General features: G+C 38.7%; 1 protein-coding gene across 2 annotated transcripts; it reads right to left on the reverse strand.

The window, feature by feature from the left end:
* Window positions 1-4,821: 4,821 nt before the first annotated feature.
* Window positions 4,822-11,924, reverse strand: LOC131333101 (protein EARLY STARVATION 1, chloroplastic-like). 2 transcript variants are annotated; one of them, XM_058367439.1, is made up of 11 exons: window positions 11,236-11,924; window positions 10,256-10,347; window positions 9,876-10,069; window positions 8,339-8,378; window positions 7,281-7,362; window positions 7,045-7,122; window positions 6,818-6,943; window positions 6,158-6,279; window positions 5,600-5,639; window positions 5,415-5,489; window positions 4,822-5,270 (listed from the first exon to the last, which is right to left on the reverse strand). In XM_058367439.1, exons 1-11 carry the CDS (start codon window positions 11,523-11,525, stop codon window positions 5,102-5,104), a joined length of 1,308 nt encoding a protein of 435 aa, XP_058223422.1. In that variant the 5' UTR covers window positions 11,526-11,924; the 3' UTR covers window positions 4,822-5,101. The 2 variants fall into 2 exon arrangements, with proteins under 2 accessions (XP_058223422.1, XP_058223423.1); XM_058367440.1 differs by lacking the exon at window positions 6,158-6,279 and having other exon boundaries at window positions 5,197-5,270; window positions 11,236-11,900.

Genomic DNA, 11,924 nt, shown 5'->3' on the forward strand with positions numbered 1-11,924 from the left:
AGTGTGTGTGTGTGTGTTCCGCACGAAACATGTACTTGGGCGTCTGGACAGGAGTCACGTCCATTTGGATGCAGCTATATGGAATTGACGGCACATTCCGACAAGTCTCCATGCACCAGCTTGAATTGAATTTGAATGCAACACCATATATAGAGCAATCCCCTCCCAACGATCTCCCATAACCCTAACGGCTCGTTTAGATGCTGCCCGTTTGGATGCGTCCATAGGGGGAGGGATTAGTTTTGACCCATGTATAAGACCTGGGGCTCACGCTTTACCCTCATTTGGCAACCACAAACTGAGGGGTTTTCATTTGCACCGTTTCTTGGCTATTACCGAAGAAGAGGGGATTCGGAGGTATAATTTTCGGCTGGCTTTGAGCTGTCCAAAAATAATATCCCCTAATCCCCCTAAAAATGGACGATTTCACCCTTGTTTATCACCCTTCTCCCACCCCCAGCTTGCCATTTCTATTGCAGTTCTGATTTTGTTCGAAAAGACGAGGGGAAAAGCTGAACAAAAGAAAAAAAAAATTAAGTGTTCCAAATTTCAATCAGTTTGAACCGGTGGAAAATATTTTAGTTTTCTGATCATTTTATTCTAAATTGTTATAATTAAATTTTGACTCTAGACTCTCGTTAATTAGCCCTAGAAAGTCGTAAAACTAAATATATCTTAGGGCTAATCAACGAGAGCCCTAAAGCCAAAAATTAATTATAATCCTTTAGGATAAAATGATCAGAGAAATAGGATCTTCGCACTGATTTAAACGGATTAAAAATTAGAACACTTAATTTTCCAACCTCTTTAAACAGTTTATATATTAAAAAAATATGGTTAAAAATCAGCCACCTGACAAAAAAAAAAAAGGAAAGAAGTGGAACATATTTCTACTTTGTGAGAACATTGAGCAGTGAAACCCTTGTGTTAATTAAACTCCTAAAAACTCTTTCACTACCCATTTCAATCTTCACAATGCAATCTTCCAATTCATGCATTCTCTTCAACACCATTCTCAAATATTCTTCGTCGCCCTTCTTTCTCCAACTTGTTTAAACTCTTGAATCCCCTCCTCTACTCTCCCTTTCTTCGCGAATCTCGACCCAATCCACGATGGCTTTTTCGACACCAATGACAATGAAATGCCAAAAAAAAGCGCAGTCGAAACCAATACGGTCACTTCCTTAACATCTAGACTTCAACTAATTCCGCATCCACGTTGCATATGAAATTATTGGAGGAGTTCCTCATACATCGGACGGCGGAAACAAGATCACCCATTTCCTTGTCCATTTTCCTCATGGCCTTTTGCGTACATTTCTACATATTTTTTACTCAACTTTCCTCCTTACAGATACCTGAGCTGCCGAATGTTCTCCCTTTAACGCGAAAATGAGGGTTTGGAAGATCCCATAAGCGTCAACGAATCGAAGGAAATCTTCTAGAAGCTTCTCAGTCCAGTCAGTGTGGCGGCAGAGGGAGTTTTGTGCTTGGGGGAGGTGGAGGATGTCGTCGAGGTAGTTGTGGACGGTTTTTAGGCGGGTCAAGCCGTCGCAGAGCCAAGCCGAGGTTCGGGTATCGGGCATGGATCCGGCGGCGGCCCAGGATTTGAGATGGTTGAGGTGGTCCTTGAGTTGAGAGATCAAGGGGTGAGATGTTGATAGGAGACTGGTGGATCTGAGGTGTGAAGTTGTTGTGTTTTGAGTGGTTTGGGAAGGAAAGGGATCGCCGGAATTTGGAGACCATTTTTGTAGTCATTTTTTCTGTTGTGGTAACTAAAGGAGTTGTTTTTTTTTTTTGTTGGTGCGGAGGAAATGAATGGGCGTGGGACAAGGTGGAGAGAGAGGTGTGCACGAGGGGGTTGGCGGGACGGGCAGGATCCGAGAATGAAGCCAGCGGTTTATGGATCTAATGGTGCAGTGGGGTTTTTGGCTCAGCAGTCACCAATACAAAGGCAGGTTATGAGTTTTGCTACTCGATCGTTTTCTGGTGGAATCAACAGACACCTAACCTAAGCGTCGTGACACTCTGGCTGGCTGGCTGCATTATCTAGTTTTGAATCACTAGATCTGAGGGCATGTAAATCCAGCTGCACATACAGTCAAGGTTTAACTATTAGCATCCAGACACATAAACGTACCGGTCACTGCGTAATACTGATACCGGTCAAAGTTCTTGAAATTATTCAAGAAGTCATTGCGTCAATCGAAAAGTCTTTTTAAGTTTTCAAGTAGTTTTTGATGTTTTCAAGAGTCAAACACATATATCAATTAGTCTTTGGTCAAATCCTTTTTAATTTGTGTCTTGAAAGTGTAAGTGTCTTTTCCTATTCTTGGAGGGTTGTTCCAAGTAGTCTATAAATTAGGTTGCTATGAATGAAATCTTTAGAGAGTATGTTGAATTAAAATATAGCCTTTGGCTAGTGAGAAGTTTATCTTCTTATTTCGTTTATGTATCTCTTAGGTGGATTCCTTAAGAGTGGTGAGCGATCCATACGCTCTGTATTCCCAGTTAAATCCTCGGGTGATGATATCTGTATCCTGTTGGTTTCCTAACTTGGGTGGTGAGCGTTACCCCTTTATCCATTTTTTACTTTTCTTCCGTCCCATTTAAAAAAATCCGTCGTTAGTTTGGTATCAGAGCTCCTGGGTTGTCATGGCTGGAGTGTTTCAACATCAGCAACAAGAACAACAACGATCATTTCAGAATCCACATCGTGGGAAGGACAAGGATAGTTTCAAAGTGGACGATGCTACTCTTGAATGGCCTTTTACAACAAAAATTATTCCAGATCCAATTGTGGATTAGAATAAGCCGCCAATCTATGATGAATACACTGAAGATGGGTTTTTGATTTTGCATGATGTGCACGTCAAGAATATTGTTTATGTGGCTAATGAAATTGTTGGTCCCGTTGATGGCGAAATTGATAATTTATTCGCAGCCAACATGATATTCAAGATGGCAATAGGCAAAAGCAAATTTTGGAATTATCTAGTACCATGGTAAGTGCTATTCATGTCAAACATATTGAAGAGAGCAAACTGAAAGTTGAAGTGATAAAGCATTTGGATTGGATTGAACAACCAATTTTTGACGAAAAAACAACTATAATTGTCGAAGAAGTTTTTAAAGTAAATGACGAGTTCCAAATGCATGGTGGGTCTTTTGAGCAACTACATGTACTGGATCCATTTTGGAATTCTATTGAAGGCTTTGCAAGCAAGAATCCATGGGTTACGTACCTAGAGCACAATTTGCAGGAGATAGTTCATTTCGTTTTTGGCAATATTTTAAAGTTCGTAAGTGGAAAAATTAATTTCAAGTACAAGGTTGATGCAGACAAGATTCGGCGTTGTAAACTGTTTCAAGCCTTGGAAACTCGAGGACGAGTTTTCTCAACCGGGGGAAAATGATGCCGGTCAAAGTCCTTGAAATTATTCAAGAAGTCATTGCGTCAATCGAAGAGTCTTTTTAAGTTTTCAAGTGGTTTTTGATGTTTTCAAGAGTCAAACACATATATCAATTAGTCTTTGGTCAAGTCCTTTTTAATTTGTGTCTTGAAAGTGTAAGTGTCTTTTCCTATTCTTGAGGGTTGTTCCAAGTAGTCTATAAATTAGGTTGCTATGAATGAAATCTTCAGAGAGTGTGTTGAATTAAAATATAGCCTTTGGCTATTGAAAAGTTTATCTTCTTATTTCGTTTATGTATCTCTTAGGTGGATTCCTTAAGAGTGGTGAGCGATCCATACGCTCTGTATCCCCAGTTAAATCTTCAGGTGGTGATATCTGTATCCCGTTGATTTCTTAACTTGGGTGGTGAGTGTTATCCGATTATTCTTTTTTTTTACTTTTCTTCCGTCCTATTTAAAAAAATCCGCCGTCAAATACTATTAACGACTCTCTCTCTCTCTCTCTCTCTGGAATTAATATAGAAGAGAAGAGATGCATATATAGTTTTTAGATGTATCATGCATACATGTAATTTGGTGGCGAAACATGACAGATAGAATGCAAAGGAGTTGTCCGAGGAGAAATGCTAGATGCAAAGAAAATGAGTAAAGAAAATACTCTTAAAGTGTACATGAACGGCTCAGATGCACTGCACAATGAATCTGAGCCGTTCATGTACACTTTAAAGGTATTTTCTTTGTCAATTTTTTTTGTCCCTAGCACTCCTCTTGTCCGAGTGCAATTTTGTTCACCCTCTTTAAAAGAGGATAACATTGTTTTCCTTCCTATTAGTTGAAATGATATGCATCCCACCACAAAATAATGTCATGCTTACCATGCAATACACTTTTAAGTAAGCATAACATCACTTTGTAGTGAGATCCACACTATTTCAACCAATAAGAAGGAAGGTAATGTTCACCCTCTTAAATAGAGGGTGAACAAAACTCAACTCGAGTTGTCCCCAAGCCAGCCAGCCATTAGTAGGAGTAGCTCTCCGTGTGCTTTCAAACAGATTTCAGATCCCACAAGAAATTTAACTCGTTTCTTACATTAGTTTACTGCCTTGTTATCTTTTAGTCAACTGATGATACGTTTTCTTAGATCGGTGATCGAATTAGGACATCAAATGTTGAGTTTATTAATTAGTACAATGGACATGCAGGTTAAATTTCATTCAATTTATGTTAACTATAAAGCATATGAGTAAGGCCCCGTTTCAGAACATCTTCTTAAAAAATAAATACTTATTTCACATTTTCAAATTCAAAAATAATATAAATGAAAATTAATTTTTTAATTTTTTTTGCACCGTATAAAAGATCCATATTACATATTTTTAAATTTCATTAAATCCATTATTTTTTAGTTTGAAATTACTTTCTTAAAAAATAAATACTTAAATCCCGTTTCGGAATGGGACCTAAATCTTTTACATCAACAAGGATAAGCAGCTAGACATGTTTCCCCTGAATTTACATCATCCATGCTGCATCAGTACCCTGTCACTGTCCAAGAATTACATGAAAAATTCAATAATTTAAAAGAATGAATAAAATGAAAGAACAATTGGAATGTAACCTTCTGTTACAGGAAGAGTTCTATCCATTACAACTCCGATTCGAACAAATGAGATAAATATCTACTTCTCATTGTGGAGAGTGGGAGGGCATGTCCGGTGGGACATCATCTGGAGGCGGTGGAGATGACCCAAAATCAATACTTGGATAAACCCCCGGTGGCCTATCCCGAGGTTCGATAGATAGCAACTGGCTTGAATCGCCCACGACATCCGCCCATCCATAATGTGGTTCAGCCCTTTCATCAAAAGTTAAACCTCGTCAACTTGTTCCCAAAGTTGAAGAGTAAAACGAAAGTAATATCCTCAAATCATATTATAAAATGCTTATGTTTCGTCATTTGTAAAATTCAAGAAGCCTAGAGCCAATAGAAAAATCTTACTCGTAGTATGTTTCCTCATCCACGACAATATCCCAGCTTTCACCAGTTGTGCTCTTTCCGTATTTGTGCACCTTGCTGGTGGTATATACACACACAGAGAGAAGTATATCAGTACTTTAATTACTCGAGTCCTAAACAACATATTGCTCAATCAATGAAGTTTAGTGATACAAGTAGAAGTATACCCATTTCCGAAGTGCTCCTCTCCCCATGTTCTGGACCAACCTAGAAACAGATGAATAATTGATTAATAATTCGACAACTCAGAAATACTGGATAGGCAAATTGTGAAATATCTCTTGTATATCTCAGGCGTATTGGTGAAAAAGTGTTCCTCCATTTCAGCTGCATGGAAGGGCTTCAAGCCAATGCCCATGAACTCTCTCCTTAATATTCTTGTAGTCTTCACTTCTTTTGTCCTTGTTTCGAATGAGCAGGAAAATTGTAGATGCGCAAGCAGCCATATTCATTAAAGTGCCAAAGATAAACTACGTGTATATTTCCACTAAAGGACGTTCTGATATAAGCCATTAGCAATCACATAGAACCTATAACAAAACATAAGCAATTTCTCAAGACTTTAATTGCTAATACTTACCATTGCTTAGTGAAAGTTAACGGCATGTCTTATCAGAATGTACCAGGCTTACTTTATTGGGACTTAATCTAAGATAAGTGCCAAAAACAGATGGAGTTCACATAGTTAAACATTAGCATATAAAAAAAAGGAGGATGAGACATACGGTCACCAACGGGTGATACATGCCATGTCTCCCCCTGACGCGAACCTATGCCCGAAAAAAACTTCTCCTCCCACTTGTCTCCCCATTTGGTTCCAAGTTCAGTCTCAGCCCACTTGTCTGTCCTGAGAAAAAAAAAAAAAAAAGAACAGAACTTTGATGCAACTACGAGAAGAAACTTATTGCCCCTTCATGGTTATTATTTCAAGTTAAAACCTACAAAAAAAAGAAAAAAGAAAAACAGCATCCTCCAACATTTTAGTCCAGGCATTCTTAGAGGCTATATTTTCATCGTTACATAATCTATTCATAATGATGTCTTCTTTTTAAGTCATTCTTTAGCAGTGGCACAATTCATCAATAAAGAGATGGTGCTTCTAAATGCCAATGAGCCACATTTAGGTTTCTTTAGTTCCTGACATCTACTGAATTCAGTTTGTTTGTTCTCTTATTTCGCACTCACAATACATCATGGTAACCTACTGCTCAATAGTCAAAACACTTATATTATTAGTTGTATATGGTCGAAGACAAGTTCTTCAATTTCTTTTATGTGTAGACATTACAAGCTTTACGCAAATTATTGAAGTCAAACTTTTACACAAAGCCCACTGAAGTACTGAGGGCATTATATCACTCTGAATAAGTACAAAAAGAGAATACCATTTTAGAACAGAGCCTCTTCCATCATAATTCTCCCCCCACTTCTCCCACCAGGACTGTTCATTCAGCCTGCCATACTTGTGCGCCCCTTTCTCAGTCCAGCCTTTGGCATCATATTTCTCCCACCTGCACATATCAATGTTACATCATATTTACTTAGGGCAGGTGACATGAGTATTGCTAAATGCATAACCCAATCTGTAAATTGTAATGAAAACTTTGCTTACCACTTCTCATACCATCCAGCATTTTGAGTGCCTGATTTTGCTTGTTTTTGGGCGCTCCTTTCTATCCTAGCCAGGTTACTGAGGTTTCAGAAAGAACAACTGTCATCATCACAATGAGGAAACGACATACTCTTGAAAAGGGGAAATTAATTTGGCAATGCAAATCGGAGGAAATAAAAAACTTTTTACACAGTTGAAATTAATGAGCAACAAAAGGAGAATAAGAAAGTCAAAACCTCCATTCATCTTGATGAAGCACTTCTTGCCATGTTTCCCACCATGAATCCCCTTCAGCATTTCTTCCTGATTTTTCTACACCTATACTTATCCAACAGAGAAGTAAATAAGCATTTTCACAAACATCTGAAATGTTAAGGCATCAAAAGAAGGCACCTCTTTTGAGTAGGATGAATGATTTTCCTACAAGAATTCATATGAAGGGCAAAATATAGGAAGATGGATACAGACATGGGACTTGGATATTATATGATTGGACACGTAAACATCAAACCTTCAAAAAATTAGAACACGAATGGGACATGGTGAAAAATGATTTTTGTCACTGCAAGAATCCTTCTTCCAGTTCACTTGAACGAATGGCCCAAGGCCAAAGATACAACAACTCAGAGGGAACACTGGCCTGTTGCAGTTTTACCCAGGGGATAACACATCCAAGGACTCAACATGGGTTGACCTAATGTTTTTGGCAACAAGCAAAGTTGGGATACCAATTGTCAAACACCATTTAACTCATCTGACATTCCTGAAGAGCCAAAAGCTCTCTTCTATGAAAAAAAAATTTCCCATCATGTTTGACTCCTAATGTTTCATAAAACTGAACCCTTCCTTTGCTTTAGAGGTAACACAAAGATTGCTATACTGTGATTTCAATCAACTTTCCTATCCAAAGTGTAGTTTACATAAATAATTTTGAAGGATTCCATAATAAAACTCTGAAACTGTGGCCATATGACAAACTATCTGTCGAACTGTATTATAGTTGAACTGTGGTCAGCAAGTAATAAAGAATATCAAACAAGAGTAAAAAAAACTCGGCCAAGGGGAAAAGAATTGTCCAAGAATTTAAGCACACATCTTTATCTTGAAATAATAATTTTGTTCGGCAGCATATCACTACACGCAGTATGGAATTAATTATAACTCTAACCAAAACAAATAATCAATGCACCATTTTCTGAAATGAATTTATGATGTGTCCGAAGCTACAAACACTATCTTGAACTGACACAGCCACAGGCCATCTCGTTTAGAGAATAAAAGGGAAGAAACACACCTAGCTCTTTGTATCCTGTCCAGTCACTTTTCTCCCACCACTGTCAAGGAGATCAAGAAATCCAAATAAATGTATGCACCTGGGATGATACTTGATGAAGTTATGAAAACAATTCAATGGATCATAATTCTGTTTGAACATCAGAGCTACTGACAGTAGCAATGGTACAGCATTTTCGAAAAGGTAATAGTGCATTGTCTGGTTTTTCTGCTTCACCCAAGTTCCGAATTGAAACTAAAATTTCCTTTCCAGGCAACATGCCTTCAACAAGATGGACATCCACATGAAAGAGTATCACTTCAGAGGGATCCAACCCTGCCAGGATGCAAAAGAATACCAACTCCGGGGCACAAAACACACGGAGACAAACATCCATGAATAAAAAAATAAATGGCAAAAGGTTCAAAAGAACAAGAATTCACAACTTATCTTTTGTGATGTAACACACTTCATTTTCTGCCACAATAAAGCATTCAAGAAAATCTATATGGTCTTTTGTGCAAGTCGTCAGTACTCCTATTCCATTATGCAACCTAATGAACTAAAGTATCATTATAACAACATAGAGCAGAAAGATGAGAACTTGTCCAACGAGTCAGTTGATTTTGAGATTAGAAAGACCATGTTCAATACTAGTGATACAAATTTTGACTTTCCAATAAGTTTTAAAGAACGAACGTATGGTTACATAGGGTCAACGAATTCAATGTCTTTCTATGTAAAAATGGTAAAAATACTAATAAGAATATTATTATCGTCTTTTCTTCTTTTTGTGGTAAGATTTAACTATTTATCGCAGGAATCCAACCATCTGTTCTTCAACCTAGGTTTGCATGTTCCACATATTGACAATATAAGAGTATAATACCCTAAAATCTATAGGTTTTGGCTAACAGTGACCTGTGAAGATGGCCCAGCTTACTATTTAAATCCGTCGGTAACTGCATGTATGTGTGCAGTGTGGTATGAAGATTCCCCCATTGTTCCTTTCCTTTTTCTTGAATTTCTGGAATTTGATGGGTTGCATCATACTCAATTTTACTCGCTTTGTCTTGTTATGGGCAGTATCCTCCTTTTATCTTTCTCCCATCACAAAATAACAGCGCACAGGACCAGAAAGTAATGGCCTTTTATGACTATAAGGGAATTTCAGAAGGAAGAAAAAGCATTTTAATATTATTGTCACATCTAAAATTTCTGCTCAAGATTGATTGAAGTGAAGTAGCTTCAAGGCAAAGCAACTGGGTCAGCTTTGCAATCAAAATTATCAAATATCGACATAAGAAGTAGCAAATGAGTATTGGTTAACCATTAAGCATCTTTAGGGAAAGCCTTCGAGACAAATGGTCAGAACCTCATAGGTATATATGCTTAACAATCTTTGCCGTTATCAACATATGAAATCAGTTACACAAGAGTCATTTGAGCGAGAGAGAATTGTCCATTATATAGTCTAGATTACAGAGATTGCTTCAAAAAGATTACATTTACACACACATCAGAGAACGGATAAATCAAAGCAATCTATCATTTGTACCGTTTCTTTCCATTCTGAAGAGCCATCATGGCTTCGACCACCCATCTTTGTCCATCTACATCTGTATCCTTTTCCTCCAACGTCCTCTCCACTTTCTCGATACCATGTGCTGCCATCTTCGCTAGTGCCAGACTCATTGACATTTTCATTTACCAGACTGATGCCCCAATCTTTCTCATTTGCAATACCAGTGTCTACCATGAATCAAAGCAATGAACTTAGTATACATCATCCAGCACTATAAGAGCTCCACACAAACTAAAAAGCCATCATAGAACGATGAGAGTGCATACATCATTTAAAATTATAAACTTAGATGGACAGACTACAACATACTTATTTGGAATCCAATATCTGAAGGAAAAAAAACATAGATTTACCTCGTTTTGGTGGGGTGTCGCGAGACTGGAAACCAGAATTTCTTGGTGTACAACGGGGATAGAATTTTTCCTGTTTGGAAACAAACCGAGAACTGCAGCAAAATCAAAACATTGTAACTTCAAGCAGAACAACATAGCGTTGTTATTTTATTACTATGAGTATGGAGGTACAAAAGGCCAGGTATTAGCTCATATCAATTTATTACTATATGTATGGAGGTACAGAAGGCCAGGCATTAGCTCACTGATATGCACCTGGGAAGCTCAAATGTACTGATCTATTGTTAATGAGAAATTAGGAGTGCGGGAACAAGTAACAATGCATAGAGCCCTCCAGCTTTATCCATGTTATGAATGTGCAGTATTACACTTCGGCACATCTTGGAGTATTTCATAATTTCCATGGATGAAATTATTCTTCTCAAGAGCATCCCCCAATGGATAGCGGATAGCCAAAGCTATAATTTGTCAAAAACCTCTAAAAAATTCATCTCGAATAGGAAGCCAAACTCTCTCTCTCCCCCTCTACCTCTCCTTCTTTCCCCCATCCTCTCCTTATCGGCCCACAGAACCAACTCTAGCTAAATTTTCTCTCTTTATTCCCCCACTATTACGATTAGACCAACATCGTCAAATAATGACATTTTAACACTGCAGGCTGCAGCTATCCAAAAACAGCCTTGGGCAACGCTGTACCCTAACAATTGGGCTAATTTCTAAAGCATGAAGCTTTACTCATATATGATAGGGAAACTTTCATCACTGTAGAGAACAATTTTCCACTAGGGGACACTAACAGGCATATTCCCCAATAAACAGTCTCAAATTCCAGTCTCCTTACCTAACCCATAGGGGGGAAAAGTATTGCTTTTCCGGGGCAAGATGATTAGCAAGATTAAGAACAGTAACCAACCCTAACCGAGCATTAAGTCTCAATTAATTAGTTGGAGAAGATTAAGAACAATCACATATTTACGTACTGAGTGGACGCAAACGGCAATGAGGGCGGCGAAGGTTGGATTCGAGCTCTGCGAGGGCTCTTCTGGGAATCAAGCCGCCATTCCTCGGCCTTGTCCACGCTCTTCTTAATGGGGACCGCGGAGTCCGAACAACGGCACTCAACCCTGCAATCTCTCCGCATTTTCTTCTTCTTCCACCAGTCGAGACGCACGCGGCGGTGGTGATGCGGCTGGGGAGACGCGTCGGCTGCTGCTCTCCTCGGTTTGAGGCCGAACGGAGTCGATGACAAGCCTCTGGAACTCGCCGCCATTGTTTTACGCGAGCGCCATAGCGTAAAACCCTACAAAAAGAGTGTGTCTTCTTCTTCTTCTTTTTGTGGGAGGTTTAGTACTACTGAGTGTTCAATTGAAGTCTGGAAGTACTACGATTAAAGTACGAGTAGAAAGTTAAAGTATTCCGGCGAAATTCCGAGTAGAAGAATCTTATGTGTGGGAACAATTGACGGCAAGTAAACAGAAGCAGAGAGGAGAGAGAGAGAGAGAGAGAGAGAGAGAGAGAGAGAGAGAGAGAGGTTTTTTGGAGAGAGTGAAGTGTAGATTTTAAAGGCGGCGTAGAGATTAGAGAGGGAGGGAGAGAGAGAGAGATATGCGGTGATCGGTGAGGTTTTAAACTTGAATCAGTTGGGAGTGCGGCTGGGAATTCAGGGATT

The sequence above is a fragment of the Rhododendron vialii genome, chromosome 7a (assembly GCF_030253575.1).
Source record: "Rhododendron vialii isolate Sample 1 chromosome 7a, ASM3025357v1".
NCBI classification, from domain to species: domain Eukaryota; kingdom Viridiplantae; phylum Streptophyta; class Magnoliopsida; order Ericales; family Ericaceae; genus Rhododendron; species Rhododendron vialii.